This window comes from Pseudomyrmex gracilis, unplaced genomic scaffold (genome assembly GCF_002006095.1).
Source record: "Pseudomyrmex gracilis isolate BER0280 unplaced genomic scaffold, ASM200609v1 scaffold_22, whole genome shotgun sequence".
Classification (NCBI taxonomy): Eukaryota; Metazoa; Arthropoda; class Insecta; order Hymenoptera; family Formicidae; genus Pseudomyrmex; species Pseudomyrmex gracilis.
In genome coordinates this window covers 1,139,465-1,159,445 of record NW_018020606.1, presented here as the reverse complement: position 1 = coordinate 1,159,445, position 19,981 = coordinate 1,139,465, and the positions used below count along the sequence as shown (strand labels likewise).

The following is a 19,981-nucleotide window of genomic DNA, read 5'->3' as shown; positions in this document are numbered from 1 at the left end:
CTCTTTAACTCCCTAACTACCTCAAGAATATTAATACTTTTTTTCAAAAAACATTAGCACTTGAAATTATTAAAAATAACTAATATCGTTGTATCTGAAGTCAGAAGAAAGATATTTTAATTCTTACTTTAATGAGTTCTTTTTTAGAGCGCAAAAAAGCACGAGAAATATTGTCAAATCCGTTTTACAAGTTTTAAAGTTTATCATATTATTTCTAGATACATGAGGTTACCGATTTTCTGTGCCATCTGCATTCTGAGTTTCTGTTCTTATAATCTTTTCTTTTTTGCGAATGTGCGAGAGAGCAAGCAAAAGAGAAATAAAGAGTATACGCGAGAGATTCCGACAGAACTCGTTTGTTCTTGTGAAAGATAATAGGATACATAATATAATCTTGTAATTATATGATATATTATCCTGTAATTATATAATATAATAATAATACGTAAGTGTCCTGAGTTGCTTTTGTGACAATTTCGCAAAAAAAAAAAAAAAATACGAGAGACCTAATTTTATCTGTACAATTGCGAATATATACTCAACGAAACTTTGACAATGAACGATCGATCGCGATCTTCGCCATTCGATTATTAACAATCATACAACGGCGCGGATCACGAAATTTCAATAGCACTTCAATCGACTATCGGCCAAGCATCGCACAAGCCTCTGTATGCGTGTTGCTTATTAAATAAAATTGATTATTCAAAGAATTATTAAAGTATTGCGATATTTTTTTTAATACCTACTCTCCTTATTCCGCAGATAATAAATTTATACAGATAAAAAATACTTGAAACCACTTAAACTATTAAAAGTATTTAAAATACTTTTATTATTATTAAATAAAATCACAAAAACCAATTCTATTAATACAAATTTTAATTAAGATTAAAATGTAAATAACTTACCCTTGTTTTAAAAACCTGTCTTGATTTTTAAATTGTTCTACAGTCTATCTAAGGCTTTTATTAAAACAACAGCAAAAAAAGAACAAAAACAACTTTTCAAGATTTTGCACGATTATTTACAAGTTATATACTGCAACTGGATATGTATATATACGTGTATATTTTCCATCAATGAATGGAAATATCGATTATATCGTAGATTTTATTTCGAGAAGAACAAATGAGTGAGGTTGCGAGGTATCACATGTATGGAAATATATACAATATTATATTATATTAATTATTATTTTTATTTATTAGTGATTTTAAAATAGATATAAAAACATCGAAATTCAGATAGAAATTTAAGTAAAATAACACTTTTAATAAAAAAAAACAAAAAAAATGATCTTTAGTAAGAGAAGTAGCCACTTTTTGTATAGACTCATCGATTTACCATTAGCGTGACCTTGCGGTACCTGGCTGCCTCCAGCAAGATAGATGAGAAAGGTAGTCTTTTCTACTTCTGCCAAATTCTACGGTGCTTTATAAATAAGATTAGCATATGACATTTGCACAAATCGAATTAAAAAAACAATTTCATTAAAGAAAGACATTTGTAATTGACTATTATTGATAGTGATATACTATTAAAAGAACTGTTAAGAGAAGTGTGTGTATATATCGAAGAGCTTTTAAATAGTTTTCTTTAATAAAATAAAACTTTTTTTCAAAAAGTTCAAGAAAGAACAGTTAAAACATATAAAAGTAAAAATATTTAAATAAAATTAATAGCCTTTGACATTAAAGAAAATGTTAAATTGAAGTTTTAAAATCAGTCACATAACACCACCTATGTCTTATATCTAAATATTTTAGAATTTCACTTTTTTGCACAAATATTCATGGCAAAGAATGTAAAGAAAGAATTTAATTTAACGTGAGACATTTGACATTTGACGTCAAGTCGTAGCAACGTTAGTTATAGTTAACTACAGTTAACAGAAGCTTTTTTGTCGATTTTTTCCACAAGAAATATATCTTCATTTTTTTATAATTATCTAATTCGTAATAGTATCCTTCACATTAGACTTTGTCAGTAACTTCTGATTAATTGTTAAACATGTATGTGTATATGTATACATATGTATATGTGTGTCACGCGCGTTGTTTCGCATTGATAAACGTATTCATGGATTCCAAGCAGACATTCTAATTAAATATAATTGTTTAAATTATTATTACAGATATTAATTATTTTATTGTCGCGTGACCAATCAAAAGATTGGTTTTTTCTCTTTCTCCAAAAAGTTTTGTAAATATCAATTTTAATTATCCCTCATTAAATATGCGTTATATCTCTTCAAAAGCACGCTTGTTGATAGAATGTTTGTAGTCTTGTATCCGGTTTGTCTCTCGCCAGAACTTTTGTGCAGTGAGGGCGCGCGTAGTAAGTCAAAACGATATTAAATAAATAATTTTTCTGGATATTTTAAATTAATTAAAAGAAAATCTTCTAATTATAAAATATTTTACATATATTTACTTGTGTAAAATTAAATTAAATTTTTAATTAATAATCTTTTTTATTACGTAACATTTTATAATATCATTATACGGTATTTTATATATATTACATATCTCAATTTGAAGTCTAAAAAGCTTCATTAAAACCACTTTCTGCTAGTAGAGAAGTAACGACAGTGCGCTCACGTTGCGTGTCTCTAATAATCTCTTCTATAAATTCTTATTATCTAAAATTCTCTCAGATTCTACCACAATAAATTTCTCTGACTGCCTACTATCCGGCACTTTCTTCCAGCGTCCTTGCCGAAGCTTGTGATATTCACGACGGAAAGTGCATAAAAGCTGCAAGCAGCTCACAAGAAAACCTGCGCACCTGTGAACCAGCCGAAAGCGATTGCGTAGACCGGAACGTGGCCGCGCACCAGTGAGAATCGAGATCCCGCCTTGTCTACACCTGCTACTTCAACATTTTGTGAAGAAAAGATTTTGATAATATTGTCACGCACGACTCTTGATTCATCAAGTCAAAATGGCAACGAAATTTGCAACAATATTATTTCTGTCAATTCCAATTGCATAAGTGTTTCGTAAGTTTAATATGAAGCATATATAATAGCGATGTTAATTATTATTGATTAAATAATTCTTATTATCATAAAACATAAATGTCATTTTTTATACTTAAATTATAATTTTAATATGTATATATATGTATATTTTTTTTAATCTTAAAATATAAGAAAACAATATTTCTGTACAATATTTTTCAGAAATAATGTTTTAATAAAAAAAAATTAATATGTTTACATTTATATAAGTAATGTAATTTAACATTCTTTTCAGATAATTTTCTAAGGCTTCAGATATTTATTAATAAAAATATCACATTATTTATAAAGGTAAACTCTTATATTATTTTTCTCTTAATTTGCTTCTCTGACCATAAGACGTAATACACGTGGCATCGTCCGTGATTTACGCGCGCTTAACATTTCAAAACATTCCTGACATTGAGCTACCTGATATATATACTTACATGGAGCAAGTTGATATGCAGATATAATATTGATAGATTGTGCGCATTTGTGTGGATTGTTTTACTATCATTCGATTATATTTAATAATTCTAATTGAATTGATGTTGTCATCTTTAATAAACATTTTAATCAATTAATTTAAAAGATAAATATCGTGTGTCACAAAATGTTACCTTTGTTAAAAACTTTGCAACAAAAGTTTCATTCTAAAACAGTTTATTATAAACATAAAATCATATTTGTTAAAGACTTTTATTACTTTAATATGTTCTTTTATATATATATATATATGTATATATATATAATGTAAATACAATTTCAGAATATATATATACACACGTCATCACTTTACTTCTATTATATTGTAACACCAATATAATTTCGAAAACTGGAGATTTAATGTATTATATATCAAGAAAGTATGATGCATCAGCATGGCAATAAAATGCATGGAAGGCCCTTTTGTATTCAGATTAAATGAAAACGGTTCCGGACCACATCTACTTGTACAGGTATGATTAGAAGTCAAATAAAACTACACTTTTGTCACAATTTTATAGATAAGCTATCATATATTTATAATAAAGAGAGTTTAGAATCATTAAATATAGGAATGACAATCTGTAGAGTTATCTCCGCGTGCGAATGCAAACACACGAAACGCACGCACGACCTTCACATGATCTTCAAATGACTATCCAAAGTCAAAGCAATGATATCATCTTATGTCTTCCTCAAAGTTATATCACTTTTTTGTAGAAAATTAGACATTTCATATACACGCGCGCGCACGTGTAGGTGTGTGTATAAAATAATCTATATATAAAATACTCGTGTTAGTTGCTGCGTGCAATGCATTGCGAATAATCGATTCGATTCTGAAACGTGAAAGGTCATCGGCTTCGAAGAAAGTAATATGTATGTAGACAAGAGTAGGAATCCGCTTTAGCTTTTATGTCCCTTGGAATTTGTTCGCGGCACGGTTACAAACTTAGACTTAATGTCCTTGATCCAAATACTTTTCAAAGTACGCAATACATACATGCATACCTGCAACGCGCCTCTGCGTGCACTCGCTGTTTTTAGTCGCGATGATTAAGTAAGTACAACATGCAACGATAAAAAAAAAGAGCAAAACCTCGACTAGAATTCATAAAAATCTTTGACACACATGATATTTTTACGCTATTCAGTTGTAATCGCGATATCAAATTTTTAGTTACAAAAATTTTAATCGTGATTAAGGATTAAGGAGTTTATAAAATATAAAGTACAGAGTGTTGTATATAATTCCTAAATTTATATAAGAAATTATTTTAATATACAAATAGTGTTCTCTTTGATTAAATCTAATCTTTCTATCTCGTGTGTCCGCGCGAGCTTATTATGCTTGGATATTAAGCGTCATACGAGAACATAGTTTTATTTACATAAAATTGCGTCGCTCAAAAGTTTTTATTTCTTAAACTAATTGTTTGTGTCTACCTCTGGTTGTTACATGCAGCAATCAAGCGTAATAGAGCAAAAAATAAGATATTCATAAAAGGACGACACTTAAAAAATGGAAGCTTATTAGTGACGGTATATAATTCGCGAGTCATTTGGAGATTTTGCATAAATGTGTCTAAAATAAACTTTTACAAAAACAGTTCAGTCGTCTTGTATACAACATAAAATTAATCAAAGAAAATTTCAACTTTTTCTTGCATATCGTAAGAAAATCTGCAGGAATATATTGATCTATGATTCGAATTTCAAGATTATTATGTATATTTGACACAAATTCGTGTAAATTTTGTATTGTTCAAAATAAACGAATGTATGCGATATTCCTTAAATTACTAAATTTTTTCACAATCGAGTAAATCTTTGTATAATTGAAAAGTTTATATATTTTCAAACTATCTCAACACATCTTAGACTAATGTTTACAATAAGTGGAAATTGTGTTACAAAGTAAGTAATTCATAAAACTGGTTTATGAGATATATGTATATCATCATCTAGAGTGTTTCATGTCCACGGAAAATTAGATGGTTATAGAATTCTCTAACTCTCAGATGACAATATATATATATATACACAATCTCTATTGTTATCAAAAGATGAATTTTAAGATTTGAAATAAAGCTTCTCAATTAAAGCGGTGTATCGTGCACGCTGATTTAATTGTAATCAAAGACCTTGGTTCTTTTGATACCACGAGCGATCATTCCTAATGTTCTAATAACACGACAATAAATCAAGGACAGCTCGTCGCTATTTTCGTACTTCACCCTCGAAACTTTAGCAAAAGTTCAAAATGCGTGATGCAATATTTAGAACTAATGGGTCTACTTTTTTGGCTATCGAACTAAGAGATGTTTACATCTATTAATTTGATCACTCCAAGATTTACCGCATACTATGCATATATGTATATGTGTACACACAGCGATAAATTGACTCGATAAAAACTATGCGTATACTTTTTCGGTGTTTGTAAAACGCGCTTTAATTTCACATATGAGGTATGACGCGTTAAAAATCGGATACTTTAAATTATATAAGCATATTTATATTCCAGAATAGATTAAATTAATAAAACTGCTTTTTTTTTATCCGTCGTACTAAGTACGAGCAGTTTACTTTAAAAATAGTTCTTAAATTTAATTTAGGTTTAGAATATATTAAAAGAATATGCATTGGTGACATAAGTAGCACAGTTATTACTAGCTTTTTGTCAAATTGCACTCACGTCTTTCGAAAAAATAATGGTTGTGCATTTAAACCGGATTTATTTCGATATTGTTCTATGTCGCAAATAATGCAGTAAAGATTCGCTTTTGTTGCCATCTGACAATTAATAATTTCTCGTTGATGCTAGTCATCTTTTCGTTATTGTAAATATCTTCTTTTACAGGTTTGCACGGAACGAGGATGGCGGGAATATGCCGGCGAAAATAATGTATTCAAAGATCGATGGAATTTATGGTGGCGGTCCGGTGGTTTCACAACGTCGCATTATAGGCCATTACTTCCTTGGCAGGTAATATATATTGCAATATCTCTACTTGTGTTTTAAAATCTAGAGCTTTTCGAAATATAAACAAGCATGCAAAATAGTTTCTTCAAATGCTCTGTAATTATCACAACAACAAATCTTGATAACAACAAACAAATTTTTTGTATTTTATTTGTTGTTTTATTTCAACTTTGTTACTCTTTTATACGTTTTGTAAAGAAATCATATGATGCACTTATTTACCTCAATTATATATTTTCTAATTAATTAAAACTTCAGAAATTATCAGTTAAACTAATTCGAATAATATGTCGAATTACTTCTCGGACAGTTCGTTAATCGGATACCAAAGGGAAATTCTATCTGCCGAAAGGACAAGCTGATTCGTCATCTAAAGTGCATGAAAAAAATCCACGGTTCGATTTATGACTTTAGGTATCATGTACAATAATTAGATTTTTAATGATGCTTATAATTGTTAACAAAAAAAAGAATTTCTTTCAAATACAATTACTATTTATTAAGTTGTTTACATGTATATATATATATATATAAATGTATTCTTTCTTTTTTCTTAATAATATTAATTAATGATATTAATTTGTTATTAGTCCTGTAGGATATACTTTACCTTCTGAATACACAAGATTAGCTGAAGAGTGTAGTCGTTGTGAAAAAGACGAGAAAGTTTGGATTTGCAAGCCAGTTGGTCAAAGTCAAGGAAAAGGAATTTTTCTGTTTCGCGTAAGGCTAAGAATATGCATGCAAACTTTCCTCTTTAATAAAACTTCTTATTACCGCGTAAATTAAAAAAAACATATATATATAAAATTAATTTATATAATTTTAAATTCAATCACATGTATAAGACAAATTCTTGTTGATCTAATAAATTTCTAGAAATTAAGCGATCTGTCTTATGATAATGCTGCAATTGTACAAAGATATATCGAAAATCCTCTTCTGATCGGTGGATATAAATTCGATCTTCGTTTGTATGTATGTGTTCCGTCGTATCGCCCGTTAACGATTTATTTATACAAGGAAGGCTTGACTCGTTTCGCTACAGAAAAATTTTCCTTGGAACGACTGGACGATCCATTTCAGCATCTCACAAATTTCTCCCTGAATAAACTGGGACCCGGCTATTCAGAAAAGAAGGAACGTATTGGCGCAGGTATGTTTTTTTGTTTTTATTTTAATTGATTGTTTTATATAATTCCACGTAAAAATAAAGTATATTTCTAAGGTTGCAAATGGACATTTAGACAACTAAGAAGATATTTGGAGCGATCAGGATATTTTGATTGGATTCTTTGGCAAAGAATCTCGTGTTTAGTGACTCTAACGATTTTAAGTCAAGCAGCAGCCATTCCTAGATCCTCAAATTGTTTTGAATTTTTTGGTTTTGATGTACTAATTGATGAGAATTTAAAACCGTGGCTTTTAGAGGTACATAAAATATGATCCGAAATAATTAAAATAACTAATTCAATCGTTGTAATGAGATACAACGCAATGGATTACAGGTGAATTTAAGTCCGGCTTTAAGTAACGACTGCGAGATCGATTCAGAAGTGAAGAAGCCCTTGTTACACGATCTTTTTGATTTGTTAGGTCTTCCAGTATGTAATACTGGGCTTTCTTTGTTCAAAATTTGGTCCTCCTCTGATCGTATCGAAGAAGATGAAAACGAAATATCTTCCAAATACAACCGCTTTGCAAAAAGAAACTTAAAAAGAGAAGCCAATGCGGTTTTAAATCTTTCTGCGGAAACTCAAGCCACGGTACTTGCCAAGAGATTTTTCTTTTTCCAAAATTAAATTTATGTAACAAAACTAATATTTCCAGTTACGCATACGCGTATATACGTTTATATATGTACTGCCTTTTTCCAATTATATATGTACATTTTCTTCCAATTTTATTTCAGGTGAGACAATCAACGGAACTTTGTCCGACACACACTGTATGGTCTCGTTATAATTCACTTTTAGTAGACAAATGCATACATCGAGAATATAAAAGAAATGTGATAGAAAATTTTACATCACCGATTTGGGATAACGGCAGAGATTGGAGAACTTCTTGTGCAAAAGAAGGCGGTTGGATTCGTATTTGTCCATTTACTCGGAAAAAAAATATAAAACATACAGAATATGCGGAACCATCGTTCAAAATCGTTGAAAACGAGATCAAGGATATGGTTCTTTCTATACAAAAGTAATTTTGGGTTATCGAAGTTTTATATTTTGTATAAACTGCTCTAAAGATTCGTCAATATGTCAAGTTAAAATTTTAAAAACTGTTAATTTTTCTTACAATCAGTAAAATTTATCATATAAAATATTGTATAGTTAAGCAGTAAATAAAGCTTCTCTATGTTCGCGGAAATTTTGTATAACTTTGTGTGAAAAAAGTATAAAGGCTTGTTGAATTAATAGAGCACACTTTAAAATATACCGCATACTCTAATTTCGGTTCAACAACAAAATCCAAACTACACAATATAATCGAAACATATGCTTGTCACAGGCCAACAGTATCAATTTGATAATTGCCGATTCATGACTTGATTTTGCGTTTCTTACATTAAATCATTCTCGAACGAAATATCCGGTATGTTTTACAGATGTTTTGTTGAATAAATCTTTTGATTTGTCGCATAAACATTTTTATTTTTACAAATCATTTTTTTGCACGAAACTTTTGACAAATTTTCTTCAAGCCATTTCAGGCCGTTTCGTGTAAGTCTGTACGTGTCACTTACACTTTCATGGATTTAATTTAGTTTTTCCTTTCTTATCTATCTTATTTTAATTGCAAACATTGCAAAAATGTAAAACCCGTATCAAACTACGAATTAAGATTCAGATTGAATTTTACTTTAATTTAGAATCAATCAGAATAAAGGAATGCAATCTCAAGTTTCGTAAACTTTGATCTGATTGGTTAAATTTCAATCCCATGTGGATTGGTTAAATCTCAATCCGTAATGTGGCCTTAAACAAACAGACCTCATGCTTTTTATGTTCATTTTGTTCTCGGGACGATCAACGTTTTCACCGTCAAATCGAACCTCATGTTTAGATATCTCAAAAAGTCTTAAACACTATATGATATTGTTGTAATTTACATTTTTTTGTAGATATTTAAAAGCTGCAAAAGAAGTACACCAGAGAAACGAAAAACTCAAAGATGAGCAATATAACGCTCTCCTGCAAAGTACGCTTAAAATGAATACGGAAGTTTGGCTGCCGGAGAAGTAAAAATCTAGAAATGTACACTTTTTGCTCATGCGCAATATATTCACATATTATTTATTATCTACTTATCTGTGCTTGTTAGTTTTATCATTGTAAGAAATACCAAGTATAACTTTACTGTTATATTATTATAAGTACGCATTTTTATTTCAGCAAAATATCAACTTAGTAACTAAAAACTTTTACATTCAACTAGAATAAATTATATATTAGAAAATATTTGTATAAGTACATACAGATATAAAAATAATAAAGAGAGAGAGAGAGAGAGAGAGAGAGAGAGAGAGAGAGAGAGAGAGAGAGAGACAAGGGAAGAAAGAGCAAACATTATTAATAATTACCAAGTAATCTCAGTTTATTGAACGTTTTCTTGAAGATACATTATTAATTTACACCTTTCGCCGCTAATCTTTTGTCACGTTCTTCGGCAATAGTCAATTTCACTCCTTTATCTCTTGGTAAACTGACATATGCCTTCGTACCTTTGCCAATGATAAAAACGTTGTTTAATCTAGAATGAATAATTTATATAATGTAAAAACCTATAGTATTATATATGAATCAACTGCTGAAACAATAACAAGTAGTATATTGTTTCCTCCTTGGGTAATACGGAAAATCTAATATATCGATGATCAGTGACCATTATGAAGGACTTTAATTTTGGCCAGTTTTTGACTATAATACGTAATAATTACATATCATAGCTTCGATATGGCCCAGAATTAAACGATTTGGTACATAAAAAAAAAATAAAATTTTTTAATGTAAAACCATTAAAATAATAAATCAACTTTCTTAAAAGAAAAAACAAAAATAAATATTTTTATTTTTCGTACTTTATAATCAAATTAAATTATTAAAATAATATTTAATGTTTTCAAAATTGTAAAAAATTAATGTAAAATAATATATATACAGGGTGTCCCATAATTGCCGTCTAACCGCTCGTAGGTAGATAAAAGGGGTTATTCTAAGACAAAAAGTTCTATACCACTTTGCAAGATTCGCAATAATTAACGAAATAGTAATNAATAAAGATCTGCTAATCAACGTGAGACGGCAATTACGGGACACCCTGTATATATTGTATATGTATATATATGTATACTTATATATTTATTATCGCATACCTTGTGGCAAAGGTATGACCTTGAGCATCTTTTATGTGACAAATGTCAAAAGAGCCAGGATGACGTTCACGGCTGACAACAGTCCCAACACGACCCAAATTCCTTCCGCCAGTAATCATGCACAGATTACCTAATAGGCAAAAAAAGAATTACGCTTGAAAAGTTTATTTCTAACTTCTTCCGATATTTAATTTTTATTTTTAGTATCCAAGCAATTATTAGAAGCAACATACCAGAATCAAATCTGATAGAATCTAAAATCTTGCCAGTGGCAATGTCTAGATGAATAGTGTCATTGACTTTTATTACAGGATCCGGATATCTGATTGTTCTACCATCATGTGTAACTAAAAACGGTATACCTTTAGGACCGGTTTGAACACGCTTCACTTTACACAGTTTGTACTGCAACACACAGTGTTATAAATACATGTATGCGTACATTTATATATATACATATAAAAAAATGTACGTTATATATATATGTATCAAAATAATGATCAAAAAGTTGCACATTAAGACAATTACTTTAGCTTCCTCAGCAGTTATACGATGAGTAGTGAAACGTCCCTTGACATCATAGATCAACCGGAAGAATTCACCAGTCTTCTCAATTGTAATAACATCTAAAATGATTTATTCACAATTATTTTAATCAATCTGTACTTTCTTTATGTGCATGTATCAATTATGTATAATTGTGTTCTTTCTGGATATTATAGAAAAAATAGTTTTTTATCACAAAACTCTTGTGACCTAAGTAAAGAACTCATTTTGTTGTTGGCCATATTTTTGTAACACTTTTTATACAATCCAAAGTGTTAGGTTTATATGGTCTATTTCAGTCCTAGGAAAAATAAGAAAAAAGTTCTTACCCATAAAACCAGCCGGATAATTGGGATCTGTACGAACTTTTCCATCAACTTTAATCAAACGTTGCATAACTATCTTTGTAACTTCACAATTAGTCAAAGCATATTTCAGCCTATTGCGAAGAAAAATAACTAAAGGTAGCGACTCCCTGAGCCTGTGAGGCCCAGTAGAGGGACGAGGAGCATATACACCTCCAAGTTTGTCTAACATCCATGCTTTTGGCGCATTAAGACGCTTAAGATGTTTCTTTGGACCACGTGCCTAAAACAGAAACAACTTACAACTACAATAGAATTTTAACAAAATAAGAAACAAGTTATTAAAAAAAGCTAAAGCTTTGTTCTATTCTTGTGTAACATATTCATATAATATAGAATTATACTTTCAGTAGCGGAAAAGATCTGATACATCTATATAAGTTTACAGGTTTTCATTGATACTAGTTATATTGAGTCTTAGCTATATAAAATCACATTTTTATATAATTTATCATTATTTTAAAGTAATATGCCACGTAAGAACTGAAATCTAAAACTTATACAACTGCTCATGTATCCTAAATTCACTCAATATTTCACGCATAATATAAAGTGTTTTTAATTATTCACACAAATGGAAAATAATATGCAGCATCTATCGCAAATCTTAGGTTATGTCACAATACAGATTACGAAATTATTTAATTTTTCTTTTTAAAGAAAGTAAAGCATTTTTAATTCAAACAGAATCGCAAGATTTACATATTATAAGAAAATAATATAGAAGGAACATAAAAAACTTGATTAAAAAGTGAAACAGATAAGTACGATAGTAAAATAACTTGTTTTCAAGTGATAAAATGCAGATTTCAGACTTCATAAACACATCATCGATTACATAAAACTATGCACACCGAATATTTTGTTTGTATTAAAACAATTCATAATATCTACACGCGATGTAAACAGATATTACCTATAAAACTTACCATCTTCAACTCTATACAGAAGAGGATGTAGTAAAAGAAATAAAACTCCACGTGAAAGAAGAGAACTGTTCTTTTTCTTTGCACTTAGGGCAAGCACTATTAGGGCTCACACACAAAAGGTGCATCCAGGGCTTATCAGCGTTTTTCACTGGGCCGCACTGAGTGCGCACCAAAACCTCGCCTAGTGGCAGCAGCACTGGTCCTAGCTGCGTTCTGAGTTACACATATGCGCACATTTATCTATACTATACGTGACGTGCACTATAGATGAATGCGCGCATTTGCGTGAAACGGAACACAGCTTAGAAGCACGTGGAAGCACGACCGCTCAAAGTAGCAATCGACTGTGATTGGCTCTTATTTTAATCTAAACTAATCACAGTCGATTGCTACTTAAGCTGTGTTCCAGAATAACTGCCAGTACGCTGCCAGTGCTAAAATTGTATAATATATGTGACGTAAACTATGGATCTTTAGCGCTGGCAGTAAATTTTGGAACACAGTCATAGGGTGCGTTCAGACAACTCAACAGTTGCACAACGGTTGAGAGATAATCACTTCTGATTGGATCATACTTTTGGAACCGTTGCAGATTTTGAAGAATAGTCCTATCATAAGTAATGATCTCTCAACCGTTGAGTTGTCTGAACGCACCCATAGTGTCGCCTGTACGTAGTTGGAAAGCACTCTTAAGCTGCGTTCCGTTTCACGCATATGCGCGCATTTGTCTATACTATACGTGACGTGTACTATAGATAAATGCGCGCATATGCGCGAAACGGAACGAACTTTAGCAAGTCTGGGAATTGGGAACACACTAGTGTATATTGTAGCTGCATTCGTTTTTTACTGGCAGTACTGAAAATCTATAGATTCATGTCACGTATACTATAGATTTTTCAGTACTGCAGTAATAACCGAACAGGGCCTGTCTGGGCACAACAGCGGTAGCGGTAACAGTGAGTTGCAAATGGTGGATGGTGTGTGATCTTTGTCAACATCAGGTAGGCAAAGTTCCCGGCGAACAATGTCGAAGCGACGTTGTCAGGACGCAAAACATATTACATGCGATTTGTTAACCTCTTGTTGATAAACTGACGTGTCAAAAACTATTTGCGCGATCGTTGCTGATCGACGGCATGTGTCGTCGCAATTTCGCCAGATTACGTAAATGCTGCGATCGACGAAAATAGTCACCTGACTACGCAAAAATCCTCTGTGATGCTTTTATCGAAACAAAAACATTCGCGATATAGTTCAATTGACATTAATTTTGCTATACATCTGATTGCATCCATCGTAACGACATGATAATCATTAAAGTCGTTATTTTTGATAAAAATTCGTAAGTTAGTACACGCACACACATACACGCGCGCGTGCGCACGCACGCTATGCATAGTGGTTTTTCCTGTAAAAATATCGACTTTTATTTTGCGTTTAAAAATCGAAATTCATTTTGATTGCATTTATGTCTCATAAAATCTTATTAGCAGTTTATTAGTTTATGTTAGCAATCTTTTGCCGGTTCGATCGCGAACCTCGTGCGCATAAATCATCGCGTTGTAGATAAGTAGCATGTATAAGTTTATACAGTCAAATTTCTTATAACTCAACTTCTCATTTCTTAAAAATTGCTTTTCCATAATACTAACTGTTTTTTATGCTTCTGTGTACAAACCACTGTACAGATTAATAAGTACGCGACTTCAGTTATATTGAATACTACTTAATATATCTGCACTCCGTTTTATCAATTTTCGTACTGTCATTAATATCTTATAAACAAAACTAGTTACTCTAAAAAGATAGATGTGATAGTTTTTGTTAATAGAAAACACTTTAATGTACAGTTTAAACTTTTAATGGCATAAAATAATTATATCAAAATATTAATTATATCTTTTATCTTTATATTTTATGTCAAATGTACTCCTAATTCATTGAATTTTACATTGATTTTAATAATAAATAATAAATAATAGTTTCTATCTTATTTTATATTTTAAGTAAGAATGTATAAGGCAAGAACAGTCATTAGAACGCTGGCGCCATTGCCGCGTATGTGTGGACCTGAAAGATATGCCTCCTGGATGACTCGTAATCCAATAATCAGAACTACCCAAATAATCTTCCGGACCGAGTCCGTGCGCAAGTACAACAGCCGTGTAGCAACCGAACCCTTCTTAAATGGCAGTACTAGCTCTTATGTGGAGGAAATGTACAATGCATGGCTGCAAGATCCAACCAGTGTGCATGTAGTGAGTAAAACTGTACACATTAAATTGCAATTACTTTCTTACAAAAAACATTAATTTAAATTATAATTTATTAGAGTTTGTCAATTTGTTCTGTCAAAAATGTTTATATTATTGTACAGCTGAAAAGATCTTAAATTTGTTTTATTTTTGTTTTTTTTTTTTTTTGTTTTTTTTTACAGTCATGGGATTCTTTTTTTCGAAATAGCACCGCAGGAGCTGCACCAGGACTTGCGTATCAGGCGCCGCCATCTCTCGCTCCAAGTTACAATCAGGTGCCTCTTGGAGCATTGTTACCCCTGGGTGGTGGAACTCAAATCGGCCAGGCACCTATCAACGAAAAAATTATTGACGATCATCTAGCGGTGCAAGCGATTATTCGGTCATACCAGGTATGTGATACTGGAATCATTTATATTTTTGCTTTCTCTCCTAGATAACAACAAAGTTCAATGCTGCTTTTGTAAACAAGTATCTTGTTTACAAAAGAGTTTATCTTGTGTTTATTTTATGATAAAAAAAATATAACAGTAATAATTTTTATACAAATTTATCTTGTTTGCAAAAGACAAATGAGTCATTGTGCTAGTTACTTAATATTATATAAGTAATTAAATGCATCTCTTTCACTTGCAATAATTCTAACAGAAAAATTGCAACATTACTCTCTCGAATATTACTACACTTCTGCTCCTATCTCTATTAAGAACAAATAATTGTAACATTTATTTTCTTTTTGACATGTTTATTAACAAGATGGAATCCAGAAGTGATACGAATTTAAAAAAGTATGATATGTAGTGTTTAATGTGGTAAGAATATATAAGAAGAATATATAAAAGATTTAAGTGCTAATTGTATCACTTTTAGATCTCCCTTTAAAATCTTAATAATATATTATACTACATATAATTATACTACATTCTAAATCTAAAGTATTTGAATATAAAATGATACATATACATCTTATATTTTAATAGAGATTTAAATGATTAGATTGTCAATTACGTTAATAATAGTAGATATTTTTTGAAGAGAAACATTTTTTGAACATGTAGTATAAAAAAAAATTAATAACTTCTCAGTTCTCTGTCGTTGCTTTTATCAAAACAAAGATTATGATATAATATTAGTATATCAATTTGCATAATTTATTCATATAAGCATGCACATCGTTATTGTATATTGTATATTATGCATGTCAAATTCTCTGAACAAAACTTTTGTGTCCCAGTTTTTCATTAAATTTATATCAAATAGATAAAACTTTAGTAGATAAAGATAATACATTGTGTGTATATTTTTTTTTTTTTTTTTTTGCTTATATACGTACGTGCGTGTGTTATAAATTTGCGCATAGTTCATGTAAAATATGTGTTAATGAAGCTGGAACAGAAAATGTATCATATGTTATACTTTATGCTTTCCGTTAGGGGCTATCATATGTACCCCCAAATTCTTACGTCATTCGTATTTATTTCATGTGTCATCACATGATTACGCAAGAGAATTCTGCTGTACACAGTAGCAAACATGATTTTAAGCAGTGATTGCATAATAGTCTCATTGTTTGTTCAATTATTACACTGATTAGTCACTGTCACTTTCAGCATGTAGTTCTATGGCATTTTAACAAGAATGATAATACAAGTTTTCAAAATATAATTTTTATGTATATTTTACGTTGTTATTCGTTTTAAGTAGTATGAAAAAGAATTAGCTTCAAATCTCTCTAAAATCTCTTTTTTACAATAAATACAAAATTTTTTTTTGTATACATTCCAAGTGTCAATAAAACAATTTCTCGCTTTTTTCTTTGATTTTGTCATTGAGTATTATTTATGAGTTATATAACTAGGTCTACTTTTGCAAAAGCTGTGTGTGTGCAAAAGTAAACACAGTTATGTAAATGGGAGATCTTCTTTTGGGATTATTCGTTGGCGTATAGGCTCGAGGTCACTTAGTTGCCGATCTGGACCCACTGGGTATCATGCAAACAGATCTGATACACACACATTACGCAGCCCGCAAGGGATCGCCAGAACAAGTGCTGCGACAATACATGTTTGGTAAGGCTTTACTACATAAGCATTATCTGTAGATTTTTATTTTGTTGCAGTTTTGCACATAAGTATTATTTCTTTTCTTTTCATACGTGCCATACGTGCAGAGTATTGTATAAGTATAGCATTCCACTAATATGTGTGTGGTATAGAAATATATAACACATTACAAATTTCTCTATTCATATTTTCTACAGTTACGCTTGTCGAGAGACATTTTTTTCCCGACACATACCTATTCGGTCTTATCATTTTACATGATCATTTTTGTATATTTTTTCTTGTACTGAAGAATATATTTGTCTACTTATGTACAAAAACTGAAATACATTTTGATAATACATGTAAAAGTAGCTAAATTGAAATTTATATAGATTTACAAAATATAATAGTATTATAAAAAAGTAGAGTATTGAAGTAGTAAAAACATAAAGTATAAAAAAGACAAAACGTATGGAACGTATTTTTAAAGTTAAAAAATTGTAAAAAAATCAAATAGAAAAATATTTGTTTTATTTGCCTTATATTTTTGAAAGTTGTATTTCTTATATCTCTGCGTGCTTTTTTTACTACTAACTTAATTATCTTTAATAATAACAAAGAAAAACGAAATGTGTACAAAATATGAAGTACATATTGCAAAAAGAATGGTTTAGTGAATTTTATATTATGATAAATAGAAAATATATATACTTTTAAAACATTTATGCTGATACTGAAAATGTTTAACTAAATATTTTACAAGGACGATTGATAAGTATCTTAAACAATAAACTATTTATTGTGTTGAGATATATTTATTTTTCAATATAGTTGCTTTTTATTTTAATACAGCTTTGATCAGCGTTTCTCGAAAGCACTTATGTAAGACAAGTACCATTTGGTAAAACGATTTCTCGAGTTTTTTAAAATAATTATCTACGTTATCGATGGCTTCATTGGTACTCGAAAATTTCTTTCCACTGAGTAATTTTTTCAGACTTGAAAATAAATGAAAATCGCCATGTTTGGCGAATAAGGCGGAATGAAGCACCAATTTGAAGTCCAACTCGTAAATTTTGACTATTGCAACAAGTATAAGCTGATGCATTGACAAAAATCGCTGAAAACGTTTAAGGGGCAAACTGTCATACAAACGTGCAAATTTGTTCTGAAGAATGAAATTTGTCAACGACAACAGTGATACTATTGTCACTATCTATGCATCGTTTTGGATATTGTATTAATCGTCCTTTGTATATTTATTGTAATCATATGAAAAAAACTGATACACTTTATTTATTCGTAATCAATAATTATAATCGGCTTTAAAAGTTTTGATTGTGGTTGTATACATGGTTTTATAAAACTGGTAAAAGAGGGTTACATTTAATTCAAACTTAATTATACATTTATTTGCACATGTGCAAAAGAGGTTAAATATCGATAAATATGTGTGTGCACGTGCGCGACGTGTGCACACACACACACACACACACACACACAGAGAGAGAGAGAGAGAGAGAGAGAGAGAGAGAGAAAGAGACGTGTATATATATACACACATACTTTGATCTAGCATGCAGATAAAATATTGAAGGTAAGAATAATAAACTTTGTGTTGGCTTTGCATGTACAATTTATATGTATTGCTACATGGTTTGTGCTCTTAAACATGTGCATTTTGTCTGTGTCATGCCTGTTTTTTTTTCTTCAAAATTTATACTTTAAATATACGTGTAAATTTTTTTCCGTTAGGAATAAGTATGTTTAAACAAACTTTGTTTTATTATTGATTTCTTTTTATGATTTATGACTGCACAAAAGAGATACATAAAGAGTTACATAAACCTTTAATAATAGAGAAACTAAAAGGAGCAGATAACACAAGATATTAAGACATCATAGCTTGATATTAAAATGTATATTTATTGTGATACAATATTAATTACTGTGATATGAGTTTTATCACAGCGTTCGGCACTAAGCGTTACAGAGTAGAATAGAACAACAACGTGCAGTTTTAATAAGTGCACATATTGGTGTGAATTTGTGCACTTTTTTTTTATATCTCTGCTGTGATATACTTATTTCTCGAAAAAATTAATCATCAAATACAGTTTAATTTGTCTTAATTAAACGAAACTTAAATCAACAAAACTTTGCAAGCTATTCAGTTGCAAATCATGTTTTGCATGAATGTGGCATTAAATTGACAGATTCGTGGCCATCATATCGCTAAATTGGATCCGCTGGGCATCAACAGTGCTGATCTTGACGATAAGCATCCGCAAGAATTACTCTATAGCCATTATTCATTCGGTAAGCCTAATTAAAATGAAAAAATATCACTGAGAAAGACCAGAAATGTGTAATATGTTTGATTTTCAACAAGTTTTCAGAAATTTTTAGAATTAAATCTGTTGTTTTGTTAAATTTTTCGTTTATTTTTCTATAAAAACCTATGATTGTTATTAAATGCAGCAAACACTTCCGTAGTAAGTAAAGGTTTTTTGGGATCAATATCTGATTGTTGAGTTTAAGTTTAATGTCCGCAGGGAAGAGACCACGCACTACTTACTCGCAGGAACTTCAATACCAAGTAGCTCGCCTAATGAAACGTATGTAATAACCGGGGATTTTTCATTTTTTATTTATCGCTGGCATATTACTGGGAGGCACTGGTTTATTTTTGGGTATGCACAATCGAATAGTTTTCAGTCGAGAAACCTGTATAATGGTGCTTGGGTTCTTCTATTTTAACTTGTATCTTTCGACTATGTATTATAAAAATATATTATAAAAGTAGCTCATAAGGAGGATCATCTTTTATGATATGCAATTAAAAGAGGAACATTTATTTATATAACTTTGAGTTCAGTATTTTAATTATGATAAAAAAAAGTTAATAAAAAGCTTCCACAATCTTAAAAAATAATTTGGTTCTAGTTTCCTTTCAAACAATTTATATATATATATATATA

At 30.3% G+C, this 19,981-nt stretch overlaps 3 protein-coding genes across 12 annotated transcripts in view; 2 read left to right on the top strand and 1 right to left on the bottom strand.

The window, feature by feature from the left end:
- The first annotated feature begins 2,866 nt into the window (after positions 1-2,866).
- Positions 2,867-9,897, top strand: LOC109851905 (probable tubulin polyglutamylase TTLL2). Of its 3 annotated transcripts, XM_020422483.1 has the most exons (11): positions 2,867-3,004; positions 3,261-3,316; positions 3,777-3,966; positions 6,357-6,482; positions 6,790-6,893; positions 7,070-7,202; positions 7,359-7,635; positions 7,708-7,910; positions 7,988-8,245; positions 8,392-8,681; positions 9,607-9,897. In XM_020422483.1, the coding sequence occupies exons 3-11, from the start codon at positions 3,889-3,891 to the stop codon at positions 9,725-9,727; spliced, it is 1,590 nt and encodes a 529-aa protein (XP_020278072.1). In that variant the 5' UTR covers positions 2,867-3,004; positions 3,261-3,316; positions 3,777-3,888; the 3' UTR covers positions 9,728-9,897. The 3 variants fall into 3 exon arrangements, with proteins under 3 accessions (XP_020278072.1, XP_020278073.1, XP_020278074.1); XM_020422484.1 differs by lacking the exons at positions 2,867-3,004; positions 3,261-3,316; positions 3,777-3,966 and having other exon boundaries at positions 6,354-6,482; positions 6,738-6,893; XM_020422485.1 differs by lacking the exons at positions 2,867-3,004; positions 3,261-3,316; positions 3,777-3,966; positions 6,357-6,482 and having other exon boundaries at positions 6,838-6,893; positions 7,078-7,202.
- A 161-nt stretch (positions 9,898-10,058) lies between these two features.
- Positions 10,059-12,802, bottom strand: LOC109851880 (40S ribosomal protein S4). The gene is made up of 6 exons (XM_020422410.1): positions 12,698-12,802; positions 11,733-11,991; positions 11,386-11,483; positions 11,091-11,262; positions 10,858-10,987; positions 10,059-10,235 (listed from the first exon to the last, which is right to left on the bottom strand). The coding sequence occupies exons 1-6, from the start codon at positions 12,698-12,700 to the stop codon at positions 10,109-10,111; spliced, it is 789 nt and encodes a 262-aa protein (XP_020277999.1). The 5' UTR covers positions 12,701-12,802; the 3' UTR covers positions 10,059-10,108.
- Positions 12,803-13,596: 794 nt separating this feature from the next.
- The window catches only part of LOC109851913 (2-oxoglutarate dehydrogenase, mitochondrial), a 14,728-nt gene continuing 8,343 nt past the window's right edge, over positions 13,597-19,981 (top strand). For 2 of the 8 annotated variants that reach the window (XM_020422508.1, XM_020422504.1), the window contains exons 1-5: positions 13,597-13,701; positions 14,708-14,958; positions 15,138-15,347; positions 19,217-19,319; positions 19,556-19,618. In XM_020422508.1, coding sequence (XP_020278097.1) covers positions 14,713-14,958; positions 15,138-15,347; positions 19,217-19,319; positions 19,556-19,618 — 622 coding nt within the window. In that variant the 5' untranslated portion in view covers positions 13,597-13,701; positions 14,708-14,712. Of the gene's footprint in view, positions 13,702-14,707; positions 14,959-15,137; positions 15,348-16,903; positions 17,025-19,216; positions 19,320-19,555; positions 19,619-19,981 lie in introns of those variants that run through there. The other 6 variants (XM_020422511.1, XM_020422507.1, XM_020422509.1 and 3 more) reach the window with 4 other exon arrangements.

Excerpts from the sequence above, each read along its gene's own strand:
- LOC109851880 (XM_020422410.1), bottom strand. Across the intron at positions 11,484-11,732 it reads TTATCCGGCTGGTTTTATGG|ATGTTATTACAATTGAGAAG; the intron begins GTAAGAACTTTT and ends AAATCATTTTAG. Across the intron at positions 10,988-11,090 it reads TTCTATCAGATTTGATTCTG|GTAATCTGTGCATGATTACT; the intron begins GTATGTTGCTTC and ends TTTGCCTATTAG.
- LOC109851905 (XM_020422483.1), top strand. The coding sequence starts at position 3,889 with ATGGCAATAAAATGCATGGAAGGCCCTTTTGTATTCAGATTAAATGAA. Across the intron at positions 6,483-6,789 it reads GGCCATTACTTCCTTGGCAG|TTCGTTAATCGGATACCAAA; the intron begins GTAATATATATT and ends CTTCTCGGACAG. Across the intron at positions 7,636-7,707 it reads GAAGGAACGTATTGGCGCAG|GTTGCAAATGGACATTTAGA; the intron begins GTATGTTTTTTT and ends TATATTTCTAAG.